The sequence below is a fragment of the Rissa tridactyla genome, chromosome 15, assembly GCF_028500815.1.
Source record: "Rissa tridactyla isolate bRisTri1 chromosome 15, bRisTri1.patW.cur.20221130, whole genome shotgun sequence".
Lineage (NCBI taxonomy): Eukaryota > Metazoa > Chordata > Aves > Charadriiformes > Laridae > Rissa > Rissa tridactyla.
This window is the reverse complement of record NC_071480.1, coordinates 12,348,176-12,365,259: the sequence shown is the minus strand read 5'-3', so window position 1 is coordinate 12,365,259 and position 17,084 is coordinate 12,348,176. Positions and strand designations below refer to the sequence as shown.

General features: G+C 61.7%; 3 protein-coding genes across 5 annotated transcripts in view; 2 read left to right on the top strand and 1 right to left on the bottom strand.

Annotated features, from left to right (window-relative positions):
- SLC38A10 (solute carrier family 38 member 10) overlaps positions 1–10,012 on the top strand; it is a 38,068-nt gene extending 28,056 nt beyond the window's left edge. For both annotated transcript variants that reach the window (XM_054221297.1, XM_054221296.1), the window contains exons 12-16: positions 1,506–1,676; positions 2,005–2,484; positions 3,058–3,165; positions 6,196–6,375; positions 6,707–10,012. In XM_054221297.1, coding sequence (XP_054077272.1) covers positions 1,506–1,676; positions 2,005–2,484; positions 3,058–3,165; positions 6,196–6,375; positions 6,707–7,881 — 2,114 coding nt within the window. In that variant the 3' untranslated portion in view covers positions 7,882–10,012. The remainder of the gene's footprint in view (positions 1–1,505; positions 1,677–2,004; positions 2,485–3,057; positions 3,166–6,195; positions 6,376–6,706) is intronic.
- Positions 10,013–10,631: 619 nt separating this feature from the next.
- NDUFAF8 (NADH:ubiquinone oxidoreductase complex assembly factor 8) lies at positions 10,632–11,335 on the bottom strand. The gene is made up of 3 exons (XM_054221300.1): positions 10,999–11,335; positions 10,797–10,907; positions 10,632–10,722 (listed from the first exon to the last, which is right to left on the bottom strand). Exons 1-3 carry the CDS (start codon positions 11,077–11,079, stop codon positions 10,702–10,704), a joined length of 213 nt encoding a protein of 70 aa, XP_054077275.1. The 5' UTR covers positions 11,080–11,335; the 3' UTR covers positions 10,632–10,701.
- Positions 11,336–11,519: 184 nt separating this feature from the next.
- Positions 11,520–16,719, top strand: TEPSIN (TEPSIN adaptor related protein complex 4 accessory protein). 2 transcript variants are annotated; one of them, XM_054221298.1, is made up of 13 exons: positions 11,520–11,642; positions 11,821–11,893; positions 12,075–12,166; positions 12,321–12,414; positions 12,606–12,673; positions 12,780–12,858; positions 13,271–13,342; positions 13,917–14,123; positions 14,242–14,416; positions 14,721–14,834; positions 15,058–15,136; positions 15,289–15,423; positions 15,728–16,719. In XM_054221298.1, exons 1-13 carry the CDS (start codon positions 11,601–11,603, stop codon positions 16,205–16,207), a joined length of 1,710 nt encoding a protein of 569 aa, XP_054077273.1. In that variant the 5' UTR covers positions 11,520–11,600; the 3' UTR covers positions 16,208–16,719. The 2 variants fall into 2 exon arrangements, with proteins under 2 accessions (XP_054077273.1, XP_054077274.1); XM_054221299.1 differs by lacking the exon at positions 14,721–14,834.
- The last annotated feature ends 365 nt before the right edge of the window (positions 16,720–17,084 follow it).

The window sequence follows — 17,084 nt, the reverse complement described above, 5'->3', positions numbered from 1 at the left end:
GGCCAGAATGGAGCTGGGAACATCCGCAGCCGTGCCGAGTGCTCCCCTCCCCGGCCTCCTGCTTCCCAGGGCCCCCGTCCAGGGCTGGGCACTGGTTCCTCCAGTCCATTTTTTCCTGAAAGGAGGAGTGTCCTGCCGTGACTTGCTGAACCCTGGGAAGTCCCTCAATGGAGAGAGGGGACCCTTGGGTACCAAACTTGAGTTTCTCAGAAAATCCGAGTCCTTTTCCCCTCCCACTGTCATTCCCCAACCAAAGAAACTTGGAAAGCCGGCCAGCCCCGGCGCACGTCCCTTCAACTGGGTGCGGAGCTCTGGGCCAGAGTGTCCAGGTTTCTGGACCGGCGCTGGGTCCTTCTGGCATGGATCCCTCTGGGCCAGGATTTTGTACTTATTTTGTTGTTTCCCCCCCCTCTCCCCGCCCCCCCCAATTTGGGTAAGGCCCACGCAGCTGAAGTTGTGGCAATCTCTTCTTTCCCATGAGTTCATCTTGTAATAAATCGCACCAGCCCTGCGGAGGGGGAGGAGAAAATTGAAAGATGTTTATAGAATTAATTCCCCAAAGGAAATCGCATGGGGGAGGGCAAATGGGGGGAAGAGTTGGGAATCTTTTTTTTTTTCTAACAGAAGATAGATTTTTTTTTTTTCAGAGTTTGTTGGATGGAAAAAAATCTGCAGAACAACTTCAGTGCTGGGAAACAATTAGATTTCCTCCTCTAAGGAGGAACTCTAAGGAAGAGTTCGTTCCCTGTTGGCGCTGTGTGGGTTGTCTTCTGCCACCCTGGGGTCAGAGGGGACCGTTCCCATCCATGGGACGTGCCACGAATTCCATGTGGTTACTCCAGCGCTGAACCCGGTCGCTAGTTTGACTGGGATGTGTCTTCCAGAAACATCCCAGCTCTTTGAGGGAGAGATGGGGAGAGTCCCTCCGTCTCCCTCGGGTATTTCCCCTAATGCCTGTTTAATCGCGTTCCTCAAAACTTCGTGCCTTCTGCGGAGTGGCCCCCTCCCTCCTGCCCGTCCTCCTTGCGGCGTCTGAAGGGCTGGGGAAATGCTTGTGCGCAGAAAAAAGAAAATAAAAAAAAAAACAAAAGAGGTTTTGAGCCGCTTTGCAGCATGCAGCCAGCGCAGGCGGGCGATGGGGGGCTGCGGCCGGACCCCCCCCATGGTTTTTGCCGGTGCTCAGGGGTCTGGCACGGGGGAGCCGGGAGGATGCTACCATCTGGCGGCGTGGGCTCGCAGCCGCAGCCGGCTCCATCCCGGCCCTGCTTGGCCTGCGCTTCCGAGCCTGCTGCTCCATAAAAAACCACGGTAGGGAAAACAAACAGGCGACCCCAGAACAAAAGCCCCGACCCCTCCGTTCTGATGCTGGGGGGCGGGGGGGGAAATAACCGCTCGGCTTGGATTGTAAAGGGGGTTGCAGCAGACGAAGGGATTGCCTTGATCTGCCCGTGGACTGACAGTGCGGCCGTGCGTAACTCGTGCAATTAACTCTTCTGCGTTTGCAGACCAGAACCCGGCCGTGGAGGAGGCGGAGGATGACCGCGATAAACCAAAGCTGCTGGAGGAGAAGGAGGAGATGGAGCAGCCCCAGATCAAGGTGCCCATGGAGGTACCCAAGAGAGAGGAGGAAAGAGGAAAGCCGGAGGAGAAAGTGCAGCTTGACCGTCCCGATCAAGGTAACGAGGAACGTGGGGAAAGGGTGCCGGCTTTGGAGCTGGGAGGTGTGCGTCGCGGGGCTATTTCAGATAAAGATCCTGATCTCTGCTTGTTACCTCGTGGACTGAAGGTGATTTAGCATTTGATGCTCTTGAGGCTCGTTAGAATCGTAGAATCATTTAGGTTGGAAAAGACCTTTAAGATGATGGAGTCCAACCATAAGGAACCCTAAGGCATGGTCGAGAAAGGGCAGCAGGGAGGTGGGTGCTGGGTGTGCCGTGAACCCGCTGCCTGCTGCTTTCTCCCGTCACTCCCGAGCTCCCTAACCCTGCCTGTCGTCCGCCCTAGGCATTGCCCTGCCCGTGGGGGAAGCACATCGCCACGAACCGCCCGTCCCGCACGACGAGGTGGTCGTGGACATGGGGCGGGAGCGGGAGGAATCCGATGAGAACAAGGTTGCGCCTGGAGGAGCCAACAACCGTCGGCTCAAGCCAGCGCTGGAGGAGCCAGCCGTGCCGAATCCCCAGAAAGAGGCACTTGGCCCGAAACAAGGGAAGGAAACGATTGCTGAGAACCAACTGCGGGGAGGGACTGACAAACCCGTTAAGAATCCAAAGAACGTCCTGGAGGTGATCGTGCAGCAGGATGGCAGGCCGCCATACAAAGAGCTGGAGCCAGACAAACAAGTGCTGGAAGCCAAGGCGCAAGCTGCCATGCCGGACGGTGAGAAGAAAGCTGAGGCTGCAGGTGACAGGGAGAAATCAAAGCTCCAGCTCCCCAGGAAAGCAGAGGAGGCTGTGAAGTCCATGGAGAAGGAAGGCGACCCTGGTAAGCTCCCTCCATGGTGCCTCGTCTGAACAAACTCTCCTCGTGGCCTGTGATCTGCCCTGGCGGCTGGGCAGCGTGGTTATTCCTACCTACATCCCAGCCTCTCCTTTTAATTTCACGAGATTAGCATGTGCGCGTGCACGGCCCCTGCAGCAGCTGTTGGGGAAAAGGAGGAATCTGGTGGCTTTGACAGCTACTATAATATCTGTCAAACAGTTGTTTGCTAGCCTACTAAATGTCAGGTGCCATGCTGTTCCTGTGCGTCTCCGAACTCACAGGGGACACGGAGCCGGGAGATCTTGACAGGTAACACATTGCTAAGTGCCCGTCTAAAAGCTAGTTAGAACTGTTCTTGCATTTTAATTGGCTGAGGTAGTTAGCGCTGGCTCGCTGCCACGAGTCTATAAGATTGTTAAATATTTTTTTTTTATTACTTCCCTTGCAGTCATCGGGTTGAATATAAACTGTGCCGGCTTAGGCAGGGAGGGACAACACGATGTGGAGTCGTTTTAGAGAACATCTGCTGCTGGAGCATCATTGACTGCAAAGGTCTGTCGGTCTGTTCATCCGCAGGTGAAAAGCAGGAGCTGCCCCTCCCGGACAGAGCGGATCAGCTGGAGCCCAGGGATACCCGAAACACCGACGAGAAGCAACAGGGGAACACGGAGAGCAAGCTGGAGGGTGAGAGTGCATCCCTGGGGTGTGCAGGGAGGGGAAGGCGCTGAGCTCCCCTCGGGAGCCGGGGCTGGGAGTGCAGGATTCTCTCTGCAGGAGGACGGTGCCAGCCAGCGCAGTTCTTGGCTCCTGCCCGCACATAGCTTTGGGCCGTAGTCACCTCTGCGACGGCAGCAATTAGTGCCTGTCTCCCCGGGCTCACGCCTGCGGCGCGGGACGGCTGTTCCATGGCGCAGCCCCTGGCAGGGCCGCTCGAGGACGTGAGTCACGCTGGCACCCGGGACCCGCTGCTCCCCGGCTTCGGCCGCTCCAGCGCGGGTGGTGCTGCCCCAGCGAGAGCCAGACTGGAGTAAAACCGTTTGGCTGGTGCGAAACGGGGGGCCCCAGCAGCCTCGGCGCTGGTACTGTGTGGTGAGCCCTTCCTCAGGCTGTGCTCGTTGCCGTCCACCTCTGCCTCACCAGAGGGGTTGGAGCTCAAGCTCAGACTCGCGGGTGGTCCGCGCTGGGGTTCTGTGGCTCTTCACCTTCGTTCTGGCCTGGAGGTGGTGGGCGTTTGGTCCGATGAGCGATGGCAGCGGGCAGGCTCTGCTCCTGGGGAGCGTATCCCCCTCTTTGGGGGTTACAGGTTGGTTTTCTAATTCATTTCTTTCCGTTCTGCATTGCAACGGGACTTTAAAAACCGGGCGTGAAAAGCTAGTGGTAGGTAAGGACTGCGAGGACTCGTCACGTTTCGAGGAGGATGAAAGGACCTGAGTTTCCATGGGGTTTTCCATCTCGGCCTGTGTGGGACTTGCCGGGGATGTTCTCCCACGAGGGTGTCACCAAAAGGTGCTCCGGGGCTCGTTCTGCTCCTCTGCCCTGAGCTGAGCACCGTGCCCAGGGGCTGGCAGAGGGTGCAAAGGGTGCAAAGGCGTCGTGGGAGCAAGGCGGAGGGTGCGCAGCTCCGTGGGTGCTCTCTGCAAACGGCTGCCTCGCTGGCACCGTGGCTGACTGCTCCGGCTGTGGCTGCCCTGGGCCACCTGAACTCAGGTACTTCCATTTAATAACTGTTCAAGAAGTTTTTTATGAAGAGTGCCTGTTAAAATCCAGCCAAAGCACTGGCTGAGGCCTGCTCTCCCCAAGATCAAAGGATGGGCTAGGAGTTAGCGTCGCCTTTTGTTTGTGTGGAAGAGGTGTGCTGCACAAATACAGGAGTTACACGTGTTTGCAGAGCTCTCCATGAGAAACGCTTTGATTTGGCGTTAAACCTTTGCCTGCTGCGGTTCAACCCAAACATTCCCATGCCGAGCTGGGACGTGGCGAGCTCGGAGAGCGAGATAGCAGAAGCGACTTCTGTTTTCATTGTTTATTCTGAGCAAAGCGCGAAAAATAAACAGATCTCGAGCAGTCAATTGCTCTCTTGAAAGGACCGAATTCCCCCTCGCAGCCCAGCTTTCTGTAAACGGAATGGAAGGGGAATTCCAGGGGCCCTCGGCTAATAGCGCCGTAATGTGAACTGGAAATATTTCTCTGTAATCACCTTGCGGGTGATTAGCGGGACAGGGGGAGGCAGTGCGTGCTGGAGAAGGATTAACCTGGACAGCATCCCTTTTTAATTTAAATGGCGATTTGCAGGCTATTAATTTTGACATTATTTCCTTTGGGGCACAATAGTCTAGAAACACCTTGAGTTTTGGAGGAAGGCTGCTTGTTGGTGCGGGAGACAAGTCACACGTGGGTTCATGCTCTCCAGATACGATACGATACGTCTGGGTGTCTGTCCAGGTAGAAAAAAGGCAGCAACGTTTCCATGCAGAGCTGGGACTCATAGTTTGTGCCTGACGTGTGGCTTGTGGCGAGTGAATCAACGTGAGTCACTTCTGCTGGGCCCGAAATGCACCCCCTCGTCTGTCGCGTGTGCCTGCGCGGCCACGGAGGGCGGGTGGGCAGGGGTCGGGCAGGGGTTTCCTCCCGTGCCCTGGCGCGGGGAGCTCGGTTTTGCTGCGGTGGTGGACGGTGGGGCTGCCTCTCTGCACCGCTGGGGTTTCAACCTGCCCGACCGCCTGCGCTGCTGCGTGCGAGATACTCGGCCGTTAAACCCGTCCGATTGCCGCTTGCGATCCCAGCCCTTCCAGCGTGCTCAAAGCCATAATCTTCGGCAGGGTTGTTTTTGGTGGGTGTTTTCCTGCTGTGGGCCGGGCGAGACGTTCACTTGGCTAAGCCGGGAGAAGAGACAACAGTAGCCTCTCATCGCTCCGGCTGTAACCCAGGACTTGCCCCCTGGAAAGACCCAGCTCAGTGTCTGCATCTCACATGCTGGGTTGATGTTTCCGTGTTGGTTTATCCCGCCGTGCGGGTCGTTTCCCTCTGAGGGCAGCTCCTGGTGCTGTGCCTTCGCTGAGTTCTTTCAGTTCCTCCTCAGGTTGCACATTTGCTGTTTCTGGTCTTTCCGGGCTCGGTTTAGCTGAGATGGAAGTTTTCGCAGTGCATTCGAAGAAATGATGTGTGTTTGAGAAGCCTGGCTGATCTCAAGAGACAAGCTGCAGCAGCGCTGGGGCTTCCACGGAAGGTTTTAAAGCAGCTCGTCTCGTTTGGGCAGCCGAGCCCCTCGCTCCCGACCCACTGCTGCGGGTCCTGTCCTCTTCCAGCTCCTGTGCCAAGCAGCCGCCTTGTCCTTCCCTGTGCTGGGACCCCAGCAGAGCCGCTCCCCTGTACCTCTTCCTCGTGGCTCTCCTGCCCGAGCAGTTAGCGATGAGAGCCTGGTTTCGATCCATCCACCCAAATCTCCTTGGGAGGCCGGTGTCCCGTGTGTGAGGGAGCTGTTAGTCTGGGCGTTTGGCTGCCGTCCTTGGTGGAGGTGTGCCGGAGCCGTGCCGTCACCGCCAGCACCCGCAGCAGAGCCTTGCCGCGTCCTTCCCTCCCTGCTGGCGAATGGGCCAGGACCTTCCTGCCGAGGAAAGCCCCTGCAGCCCCTCCAGTGCTGAGAGATGGTTAGTGAGGAGCTTGGGTCATGGATTGGTTTTTTTCTTTCTTTTTTTTTTTTTTTCCCTTTTGTAGAAGCGGGGCAGGCGAAACTGCTTGACCATGCCATGCTGCTGCAGGTGATCAAAGAACAGCAGGTACAGCAGAAGCAGCTGCTTGACCAGCAGGCAAAACTGCTGGCTGTAATTGAAGAGCAGCACAAGGAGATCCACCAGCAACGGCAGGAGGAGGGAGGAGAGGAGAAGCCAAAGCAAGGTAAGGACATCACCGAAGAGCATGACCCCCTCCATGGGCTGATCACTGCTCAAAGCAGCCGTAAAATCAACCTGGGAGAGATCCGTGTCCCTTTGGTACGTGGCAGAGTCCACTCTGCAAAAGCCATTCCTGCGTCTGACCCTCACCTCCGAGGTGGGGATCCCCAGCCCCTGATCACAGGGATAACGCTCTCCCCCACGGCTCTCCTTGTTTTCCCGCGTGGCCATTGATGGTGTGATCTCTCCTCCTGTCCCCCGTTGTGCAGAATGGGGTGGCGGGAGAAGGGAATCTCGTGAGAAGAAGCTTTTACATGTTGGGTTTTGTTCCGCAGCCGAAATGCAGCAGGAGCCCGCTGTGCCTCTCTCCAAGAGCAAGGAGGACGAGGGCCCTGGAGATAAGCAAGAAGCTGCTGCAAAGCCGCTCGGCAAAGAGGTGCTGGAGCACCCCGTGCAGGGCCCGGGCAGGCAGCCTGGTGACTCCGCCGAGCAGCGCAGGGCCACTGCAGGAAAGCTGGAGGAGGCTGGGCACAGGCATGAGATTCCTGGGGTTCCTCCCAAGGAGCGGAAGGTGCCACCACAGGAGAATGACAGAGCTGTTAAAAATCCTGTGGAGAACCAGGATTCCCGTCACAGGGATGCCCAACACATTCCAGCAGCCAGAAACCACCTAGAAAAGAAGCCCTTGGCGGAGGATTTAGGAGGAGATCGTGAAGCCAAAGCTGGAAGAGACGTCCATGAGAAGAAGAATTCCCTGAAAGCTGTGGAAGTAGCTACAGCTCCCATCCAAAGAGAACAGCTGGGGGCTGCCAAAGTTCAGGGAGTAGCAGGAAAGAGTCTGGAAAGAGACTCGGGAATAGACCTTAAAGCCAAAGCACTGAGTCAGGTGGAGCCCAAAAAGCTGGCAGTTGCCCTGGACTCCTCCAGTAAAAGGAACGTGGCAGAGAACGAGCAGCACCTACGGGAGCCTCAGAGAGCTGCAGACACCGAGGGAGGGGAGGGTGCTGGCAGGCGGCAGCAGGCCTCGAACAGGGACCTGCCCGGCAAAGGGGAGGTAAAGGAAGAAGCTCCTCAGGAGAAGGTGATGGACGTGGCCCAGGACCCGCAGGGAGGTCTGCGGAGCAAGCAGAGGCATGGGGACGGAGGTCTCGCAAACGATGCTGAGAAGAAACCAGGCCCTGAGAATGTTCCTGCCCAAAAGCCTGAGAAAGGGGCGGCTGCCCAGGGGGACCAGAAGCTGGACCACGACATCAAACCAAACCGGGACCTGAAACTGCAGGCGGACCTGGACCTCCGCCGGAGGAGACGGGACCTGCTGCCTCCCGAGGAGGAGGAAGAGGCTGCGCAGGGGGCGGGGGTCTTCATTGGCCTGAACCCCCTTCCAGATGTGAAAGTAAACGACCTCCGGAGTGCTCTAGAGACACGATTAAACCAAGTTGTGGAGGGGGCTCAGCAGGTGGTCCACAGCCGGCAGATCAAGCAGATGACGCAGGCGGACAGGAGCGTGTGAGCAGGGTGGTCGTGCTCGGTGGGTGGCTGCGGGTGTTGGCCACAGGCGCGAGGCTGAGGAGCTCCATAGGGAAGGTTCGAGTTCACCAGCCGGTTTTTTGGCCACCGTTGCTCAGGCAGTGGTTGGTCTAAGCCAGCAGCGCTTCGCTGGACGCAGTTCTTGGACCCAGGGGATCCCCTTGGACCCGTCAGCACCGTCCAGGGGACCGGGGGGCTCCTCGAGTCTCTGCGACGGTAGCGCTGCAGGTGGCCAAGGAGATGGCAACCGTGAAAGAAAAGCTCCCACTTGTCCTCTGGCTTTCAGAGGTTGCCATCTACCTTGGCTCCCTGCCAGGCCAGCTTTCAAGGACCTTTTTCAACATCTCCTCCATATCGAATTGCCTTCTCCATCCGGCTCTCGACTCTCCCCTTTCAGAACCGAGGTGGTCCTCTGCGAGGTTCCCCCCTCCTTGCTTGGAAAGGCTTCGCGGGCGCCTGCCTTGGGTGCCGTCACCCAGGCTGCGCGGGGCCGCGGGAGGAGGGGAACCAGGGCTCGCATACCTCGGGAAAGGCTTTATTCGGGAGAAGCATCAAGTCATGAGTTGAGGACCAGCTTAGCCAATTGCTTTGGTGTTTCTCTTGAAATGGGAGCTGTTAGTCTTGCATGTTTAGGAGATAGTTGTGGTTTAGGAACCTAGTTTAGTAGAAACGCTGCCTTAAACGGGCACAACTGCTGCTGTTGTGCTGCCTCTAGTCCCAGGGATTTAATTGGTTGGCCACACATTAGCAATAACTTGGAGCTTTGCTCTCGCCGCCCTCCCCGGATGCTCAACTCTCGTCTGTGCTCTCAAGCTCGACTTCTCCTGTCCAAAGTGCATTATGAAGCTCAGCCCGGGGGCTGCAGGCTGCCCCCTCCCCCAAACCAGCTTGATTCTTCTGCAAGAGGTGACTAATTTGGGAACAAAAGACGTGGCTTAAAAGGGCGGACTTGGGGGGCCTGGCTCACGCATACCTACCTCTTCTCTCTGCAACGCGGTGGAGCGTGTTTGTTTTGTGCGTTCTTCCCAGCCCCCCTCCGCGCTGTGTTTTACATCCATAGATGTCAGTACTCCGCCCCTGGAAATGTATTTTATGAGGAAGGGAAGAGCTTCTACGAGAGCCCTGGTTCGTTTCAGGCTCCCAGACGGTGATTCATCCTTTTGTTTTTTTGGGTTTTTTTGTGTTTCTACATCCTGACTTGCGAATGTAAGAAATCAAATCCCAAAGCTCTCACTAGAATGGCTGAAATTTCCCAGCCTGGAGTCTACAGACCTCATCACTGTGGTGGTTTTTATATCCGTATCTCGAAGTGTCTTTGGTAAACTAGCCTCGTTGAGTTCGTGTCTGATGGGACCTCACAGAGCCAGGAACGGGTCGTTATCGGACACGTGGGACTGTCACACCGGCTCTGGTCACTTGGGAACTCTGCTGCCGCCTGCCTGGGACGTGTGCCTGTTGCTTGAAGGATGTCGTCTTAATTTCTCATTAAAATGACACAGAGCCACAGGGCAACAGCCACGTATTCAGGCCTACTTCTTCAGGAGGACCACCCGCGCCACTTCTCCGTGACTCTCATGGCCTTAACCCTCAGGACTCCCCCCACCCCCAGTACAAGTGAGCTTCTCCATTACGCTGTCTTAAAGCACAAGCAACGCGGCCGGGCACCCTGGAGCCGTTCCGCAGCCGTCCCATGTACGTGTGTGTCGGGGCAGGGACGGCAGCAGGCTCCGGAGCACGGCTCCAAGTCCGCAGCAGGGAGACGGGTCCAGACTTTGTCCCCTGCGGCACCAACCAGCCTTTCTAAAGCGAGCGGGAGCCGGAGCAAGAGCTGGATCTGCCCCTTCTTGCCCGTTGCTGCCCGCCGGGGGCCGTCCCGGGCAGCGAGGGCAGGGCGAGGGCAGGCTCCTGCCCCGCGGGGTCAGACCTGCCTGCGTTTGTGGCTGTTGGGTTTTCTGCCTGAACGCAAAGGACCAAAGATGCTCCCGACATTCCTCAGCAGCTGGGAACGGCGGGGCCCTGGCTGGAAGCCAGCAGGAGCTGCGTTGCCTCGTACTGGGGTGGAGAGACCGGAGGGGAGGCTGAGCTGATCAATAAAATAAGCTGAAGCATTTTGAGATGAATTCTCCTTTTTTTAATTCAAAAAAAAAGAGATGGGTGAGCCTTACCCAGCCCCTGGGCTGCGGCTTCCTGGGTGGGCAGTGGTGTCTGACGTGCCCGGTACCCGCCGGGGGTTCCGCTGCCGAAGGAAAAGGGGCTTTTGTGCTTTCTTTGAGATTTGCTCCTCCTGCGGCTGGGAGAGGAGGGGAGGCTGCGATCCTCCCGCTGCCCTCGCGCGCGGGTCCTGGCTTGGGGAGGAAAATGCTTAATTTGACATTCAGGGCATCGAGCGGCTGCAGCAGAGCTGCTGCAGGAGCTGGAGTGATCCAAATGGACTGGGGCCCTCCCGATGCCCGTGTCCGTCTGGCCTCTGCCCATGGGCCTTCGGCCTGCGGTTCCGGCTGCTGCTGCGGGAAATTTTGCTGTTGAGCAAAGCTGGAGCTGGGAGATTTTGGGGAGAGGCAGGAAAGGCTCCGCCAGGTGTCGGTTGGAGCGCGATGTGTGTGCCGGGGAGCGGGTGGGATGTCAGGCCCACTGCTCCAGGGGCTGCTCAGCCTCCCAGGGCCGGGCCAGGGCCTCCAGCAGCCCCGGGGCCAGTGGTAACATACTTATTCTGTAATCTAACAGCAAACTGTGTGGAGTTTGAGAGTTTTTATTCATCCGAAGCGTCTCTGAGGCGGTGAGGGGCCCCGGGCCGGTCCCACTGTCACTTGGGCGTCGCCTTGGCCTGCGGAGAGCGGCGGGTCAGGCCGGGCCGAGACCCCGCGGCCCCTCTCCCCTCCCACCAGCCCCAGGACCCACCGCCCTGGCGAAGCACTCCCGCAGCGCCCTGAACTCCTCCAGGCAGGCGTCCCGTCGCAGCTCCGCCGTCCCGCCCGCCGCCGCCGCCACGCACCGCCCATAGGCCGCCGCCTGCGGGGAAACCACAGGAAACCGGAGCGGGGCACCGGGGGCCGCTGGGCTCCCCCTTCCCCGGCAACGATCCCCCCCCTCCCGGCCCCACCTGCTCCCCGCAGCCCGCCAGCAGCGCGGGGAAGCGCCGCAGCCGCGCCCGCGTCCGCAGCCAGACGCCCCGGCCCGACATCGCCGCCGCCGCGCCGCTTCCTCCTCACGGCCTGGGCGCCGCCATTGCGGGTCAACCGGGATTGGCCGTCCGCTCCGCTCATCAAAGCGCCTCGCTCTCGCATTGGGTGTTGGCGAACGCCCGCCTTCTCCGGCGCGTCGATAGGTTAAGCGGTGCGCCTATCAAAGCGTTCCGGTCTCTGATTGGGTGATGAATGAAGGTCGTCCTCCTCAGCCTTCTCCGGTTGGCCGGGTCGGCCTGTCGAAAGCGCGGATTGGTCACCCGTATCCCGATCCCCTACCGATTGGTCGCTCGTCGCTGGCAGCTCTGATTGGCGGAGGTCCGTTTGTTTACTTCCTTTCTCCCGCCCTTTTGCCGCCGGCGTCAACTTTGTGAGTCACTTCCGCCCGGAGCTCCGCCCTCCCTCACCGATGACTGGCCGAGCGGCAGCGCCTCGCACTTTCATTGGCTTTCGTTGTCTTCCGGGGGGCGGAGCCGAGAAGCCACTTTCGAGCCGGGCAGGGCCCGGCGCCGGCAGTATCATGGCGGCGCCGCTGCGAGACCGGTTGAGTTTCCTGGGCCGGGTACGGGCCGGGCCGGGGAGGTATTGGGTTGGGGGGCGGTGGCCTGGAGGCGTGACGTCACTCCGCCAACCGTGATGTCATCGCTGCATCTTCCCCCCTCCCCTCCCGTGCTGTCAGAGCCCGGGGCCCCTCGGCCTCGTCGCTCACCCCGTCCCTCCTCCTCCTCCTTCTCCTCCAGCTGCCGGTGCTGCTGAGGGGAACGGCCGACGACGACGTCCCCTGCCCCGGGTACCTGCTGGAGGAGATCGCCAGTATCCTTCTGGGGAGCCGGGGGGATCCCGGGGCCGAGGGGTGCGGGAGACTGGTGGGGCTGGGCCGGGGGACGGCTGGGCGGGGGGGGATGGAGGTGCTGCCAACCGGGGGGGCTGCGGCCGCCCCCCAGCCCGGCTGCGGTGCCCGTGGGGGGAGCAGGATCCCTAACCCCCGCCCCAGAGATCTCCCACGAGTCGCCTGGCAGCAGCCAGTGCCTGCTGGAGTATCTCCTCAACCGGCTGCAGAGCAGCTCCTGCCGCGTCAAGCTGAAGGTAAGGCAGTGGTGGGGGGAAAGGGAGAGACTGATGCGGGGCTCCCCCGGCCGTGGAGGAGCCCCGAGGCTGGGGTGATGGGCTTTGCCATGGGGATGGGGGCCATCAGGGCAGCTGCGACTCCGCCTTCTCACTCCAAGCCCCGTCTCCGCAGGTGCTGAAGATCCTGCTGCACACATGCGCCCAGGGCTCCCCGCAGTTCGTCCTGCAGCTGAAGAGGAACGCCTGCTTCATACGGGAGGCAACAGGTAATGGGGTGAGGAGTGGGGGAGCTGGGGCAGGAGAGCGGGGAGCAGCCCTGCGTGGTGCTGGAGAACCCGGCCTGGCTGCGGGGGCTGCTCCAGAGGCCGAGCGTTGTCTGGGGCCAGGGTCCTGCCCCATCCTGCCTCGTGCCTGGGAGCCGAGTGTCCCCCAACCCTCCCGATCTCGTGCCTTGCAGTGTTTTCTGGGCCCCCAGACCCCCTCCATGGCAACAGCTTGAACCAGAAGGTGCGGGCGGCCGCAGAGGTGAGTGCTGGCCTCGTTCCCCCTGTGCTGGGCAGACTGTTCGGGGCCCAGCCAGGGTGCCCAGTACTTCCTAGCTCTCTGCCCACACCCCTGTCTTTCCCGGCAGGACTTGGCCAGTGTTCTCTTTTCGGATGCGCCGCTCCCCCAGCCTGCCGTGCTTTCTGCCCGTCCCCTGCCTCCCACGGGTAAGTGCTGGCAACACTGGGACGGTCCCTTCGGCTGGAGCTACAGGTGTGCAGAGGGTCCACTGGCTAGGGGCACTGTTGGGGGTGAGGGCAGGGTGCCACAGATCCCAGTGATGGACGCCTGGCTGCTGCCCCTGTCCTACTGCAGGCCCCAGTTCTGCTCACTGGGGATGTTCTGGCCAGAGCAGGCCACAGGGTACTGTGTCAGAGGGAAAAATGTGCCCATGGGCGCAGAGTGCCAGGCTGCCCTGAGCTTCCCTCTGAGGCGTTCTCCTGTCGGTGCCTTGCCCTGCACCCCCGCTCCTCCCGGCTGCCCCAGGCACTGCCCTGTGCTTGCGAGGGGGAGGAACAGCAGTGGAGGGTGACCCCGAATGCCTGTGCTCCCTCTGAACGGGCCTTGTGCCTCCCCCAGGCATGGGTTCCAGCCCCAGCCCCTGCGGCTCCTTGCAAGGATTTGGCTTCAGCGGTGAGAAAAGCAGCTCTGGTAAGTCCTGGCTGTGCCCTCGCCTGGTGCTGCACCTCACCCTGTGTGGGTCCCCTGCTCGGTACTGCCCTGCCTGTGCACCATGACACCCCCGCCCCAGGGGTCCTGCCTGGGGTTAGACCAGGCTCCCAGCATTCAGAGACGCATAACCTGGTTGCCAGCTCTCTTGGCGTGTGTTTCTCTCTCGGTGGGTGTTTCTGGGTGGCTCAGAGCAGAGCCCGCTGCACCCTTTGCAGCTCTCCCCTTTCCCAAGCCATCTGATGGGTGCTGGGGCTGGTGGTATGGCCGCAGGGCTGACAGTGGGGGGCTCTGCCGGGTCCTTCCCTGCTGGGAAGTGCAAGAAGGATGTGGAAGGCTGGCTGCTTCCCCCTGGCCTGTCCTGGTAGCTCCCAGGTTTTCCTTGCCCCCCTTGTCCAGCCAGAAGTCCGGGCTGTGCGTGGAGCCCAGCTGTCGGGGCTGCTCCTCTCTGCCGGCAGGTCCCTGCTATCCCCTCGTGACTCCCTGCGAGGCGGTGGGTGCCCAGGGGCTGGGCTGGGCTCCCTGGGAAGTGCCTGACGCCCTGGCCTTTCCCCAGCTTCGACGGGGGAAGCCCTGCTCAGCACCATCCAGCGAGCAGCCGAAGCGGTGGCCCACGCTGTGCTCCCCTCCCCGGAGGGGTCCTGGCCTCGCCGCAGGGAGCTCCACGAGGATGCGTACCAGCCCGTGAGGGCCCCCTCTCCCACCAGGAGCCCAGCTGGGGCTGTGAAGCCACCCGTGGCCACCGCAGCACACAGCACCCGAGGTATGTCCCTCCGCTGCTGAGCTGGGGTGGCCATCAGCTGCTGGGGGCCTGGCGGGGGTCCCCATGAGGTACCGGGGCTGGTTTGGGGGTCAGCACCTCTCTGCTGCTGTCCCCGCAGTGAGCCACCAGCCGGGGCTGGCCGGAGGCGGCTGGGAGGAGGCAGACAGTGGACACAGCTCCCAGGACTCCTCGCAGGGGAACGGCGAGTTAAGCCGCACCTCGGACTCCTGCAGCAAATCGGGCAGCGACAGCCACTCCGGGGCCAGCCGGGAGCTGACCCACGTGGCCGAGAGGTGAGAACGGGGCTGTAGGAGGGCTCCCCTTCCCCCAGGACCTTCCGAGATGCTCCCCTCCTCTCTAAGAATGGTGCCCTCCTTTTCCACACCATTATTTTGGGTCCTCTGGTGGTGCAGGGCTGGATTCCTCCTGGGATGTTTGGCCTCCGAGCCTGGGCAGTCCGTGGGTGGGCAGAGCCATGGGCAAGGGACCTGATCTGGGAGGGACTCCCTGCCTGCAGGAGGGTGGTGGGGTCTGCGCTGGGACCCCAGGAGGGAGCAGGGCTGTCCCCTGTCCCCACCGAGGCATCTCCCCGAGCAGGGTGGACGCTGACAGCCTGGGCGACTGCGTGCGAGAGGTGAGCCTGGTGTCGGCGCTGACCCGCGGTGCCAGGGTCTTCCTCACCAGGGAGGAAGCACAGCACTTCGTCAAGGAGTAAGTGCCTGAGGCAGACGCTCCCTGGGACCATGGGTGCTGTGGGGCCGGGCGGGGAGCTCTGCGAAGGCTTCAAGGGGCAGCCCGAGCCCTTCTCACCCCCCTGGCTGGCTTGGCCCAGACCTCTGGGGCCAAAACGCTACCAGGCAGGAGGGTTGCCCGCTCCCGGGGCTCAGGGTGCTGCCTGCAGCCGGTGCGGCCGTAACCCCTTCCCTTTGGCCAGGTGCGGGCTGCTGAACTGCGAGGTGGTGCTGGAGCTGCTCAGCCGGGCGCTGGAGGACCCCAGTGACAGCATCCGCATGGTGAGCGTGGGACAGTCCCTGTGTGTCCGTGGTGCTGCCCACACCAGTGGAGGCACAGGACGGAGGGATGGGGGGGGCAGAAGCTCCGCCGAGCTGGGGTGTTCCGGTGCCCGTGCTGCCTGCCGGGCTCAGCCACGCACTCCTCCCTGCAGAGATCCATGTGCGCCATCTCCTCCCTCATGTGCTCCGACCTGCTCTCCCTGGACCAGATCTTCGCCATGACTCGGCAGCAGCTGCAGCAGCTCAGCCAAGGCAGCCCCGGTCCCGTCGCCAACCGAGCAACAAAGGTGACTCCCGGGAAGTCCCTGTGTCCTCTACCCATGGCAGGGGGCTCTCGGGGACTGGCCTGACCGTCCTTGGGGACACTCACCTCTTGGGAATGGTTCCATGTGTGTCCCGGAGGGGTGGGAATTGTCCGCCTCTCCCAGGAGCAGGGAGCCTGGGGGGTGTGATGCTCCCTCCCCAAGAGCCAGGGCTGAGCCCTGAGAGGGGACACCAGGCTTGATCCTCGGCACTGGGAAAAGGGGACAGGACCGAGCCCCCTTCCTGATGCTGCTCTCGCTCCCACTCATCCCACTCTTCTCCTCCCAGATCCTGCGGCAGTTTGAGGCGCTCTGCAGAGGCCAGCCCTCCCCGAAGAGTGCCCGCCCGCACTCGGACCCCTCCGCCCTCGCCGTGGACTCAGCCCCGTGCACTGGGGACCTGCTGACGGACGTCCTGCCCCTGGCAGGCGAGAGCATCCTCACCCCCCTGAGCACAGCCCCGCTCCCTATGGCCATGCCGGCCCGCAGTGAGGAGCAAGGGGTGGAAGCGGAGACTCATGGGCAGCCCGGTGCTGCAGTGCCAGCCTGTCCCTGCGAGCAGGAGGTGGTGAGCAGGCTGGCAGCGGACACGGTGCCCTCCTGCAGCCTGTCCCTCTTCGCCGGCATGGAGCTGGTGGCCCGTCCCGGCGCGATGCTCTGCCCGGACTCTCTGCCGGCGGAGCCGCGGACACTGTCCCAGCCCCAGGACAGGCAGACGGACGCAGAGGGCAGCCTGCAGCCATCGGCCTTCGCCTTCCTCAACATGTAGCTGCTGTTGGGCTCCCGGGGGGCGGTGGGGGCTTTGCCCTCCCTCCCTGTGGGGCCTGTCGTGCCATGGCCCCCCGGGGGCTCCTCCATCGCCCTGTGCCAGGCTCGGTGGGGATGGGGACCCCAGTATCCCCCAAGTTCCCACACGGCACCCTGGGGAAAAGCAGGGGTGAGGGAAAGGGGGCTGCCAAGGGGACACAGGGTGTGAAATGGCCATGGGTGCCAGGGCTTTAATAAGATTATAACGTCCCTCTCATTGTCTTTGTTGCCAAAAGCGGGGCTGGCACCCCTCGCTCAGCTGGGCTGTGAGGGGGAGTCGGGCCAAGATCTGCCAGTGCCGGCCGGGGCTGAGCTGGGAGGTGGGCTGGGGAGTCCGGCCCGGCCAGGGGATGGTCCTGGGTGACCCACCGCCTCCAGCCTCCCCCCACTTGGTGACTGGGGCCTGCTGCGGGAGAAGGCGCCGTCCCTGTGGGGCCGGGACCCATCAATAAAACCCACGCTCGGGTCTGGGAACTTGCGACTTCTTCCTGCGCCGTTGCTGGAGCCTGCCCCACAGCTTCCCTCCTCCCTGCCCCACAGCTCTCCTTTCCCCTGCCCCACGGCTGGACCTTCCATTCAGCTCCCCTCTGCCCCTAGGGGTAAGCCCCGCCCTCCTCATTCAGGCTCCGCCCCCTCTCCCTCCTGGCCCCGCCCATTGCCTCATCCCAATGGCTCTCCCCTCCATAGGCCCCGCCCTCCTCCGCCATGCCCCGCCCCTCTCCACTCCTGGCCCCGCCTCTCGCCCCCCACCCAATGGCACTCCCCTGCATAGGCCCCGCCCTCCTCCCGACTTCGCCCCGCCCTCCTACCCAGGCCCCGCCCCTTTCCCCCCTCCCTCC

Coding starts and splice junctions, on each gene's coding strand:
- NDUFAF8 (XM_054221300.1), bottom strand. CDS start 11,079: ATGTCGGGCCGGGGCGTCTGGCTGCGGACGCGGGCGCGGCTGCGGCGC. Junction 10,908..10,998: donor TGGCGGGCTGCGGGGAGCAG/GTGGGGCCGGGA, acceptor GTTTCCCCGCAG/GCGGCGGCCTATGGGCGGTG. Junction 10,723..10,796: donor GGGAGTGCTTCGCCAGGGCG/GTGGGTCCTGGG, acceptor CGCTCTCCGCAG/GCCAAGGCGACGCCCAAGTG.
- TEPSIN (XM_054221298.1), top strand. CDS start 11,601: ATGGCGGCGCCGCTGCGAGACCGGTTGAGTTTCCTGGGCCGG. Junction 12,859..13,270: donor CCGTCCCCTGCCTCCCACGG/GTAAGTGCTGGC, acceptor TGCCTCCCCCAG/GCATGGGTTCCAGCCCCAGC. Junction 14,835..15,057: donor GCACAGCACTTCGTCAAGGA/GTAAGTGCCTGA, acceptor CCCTTTGGCCAG/GTGCGGGCTGCTGAACTGCG.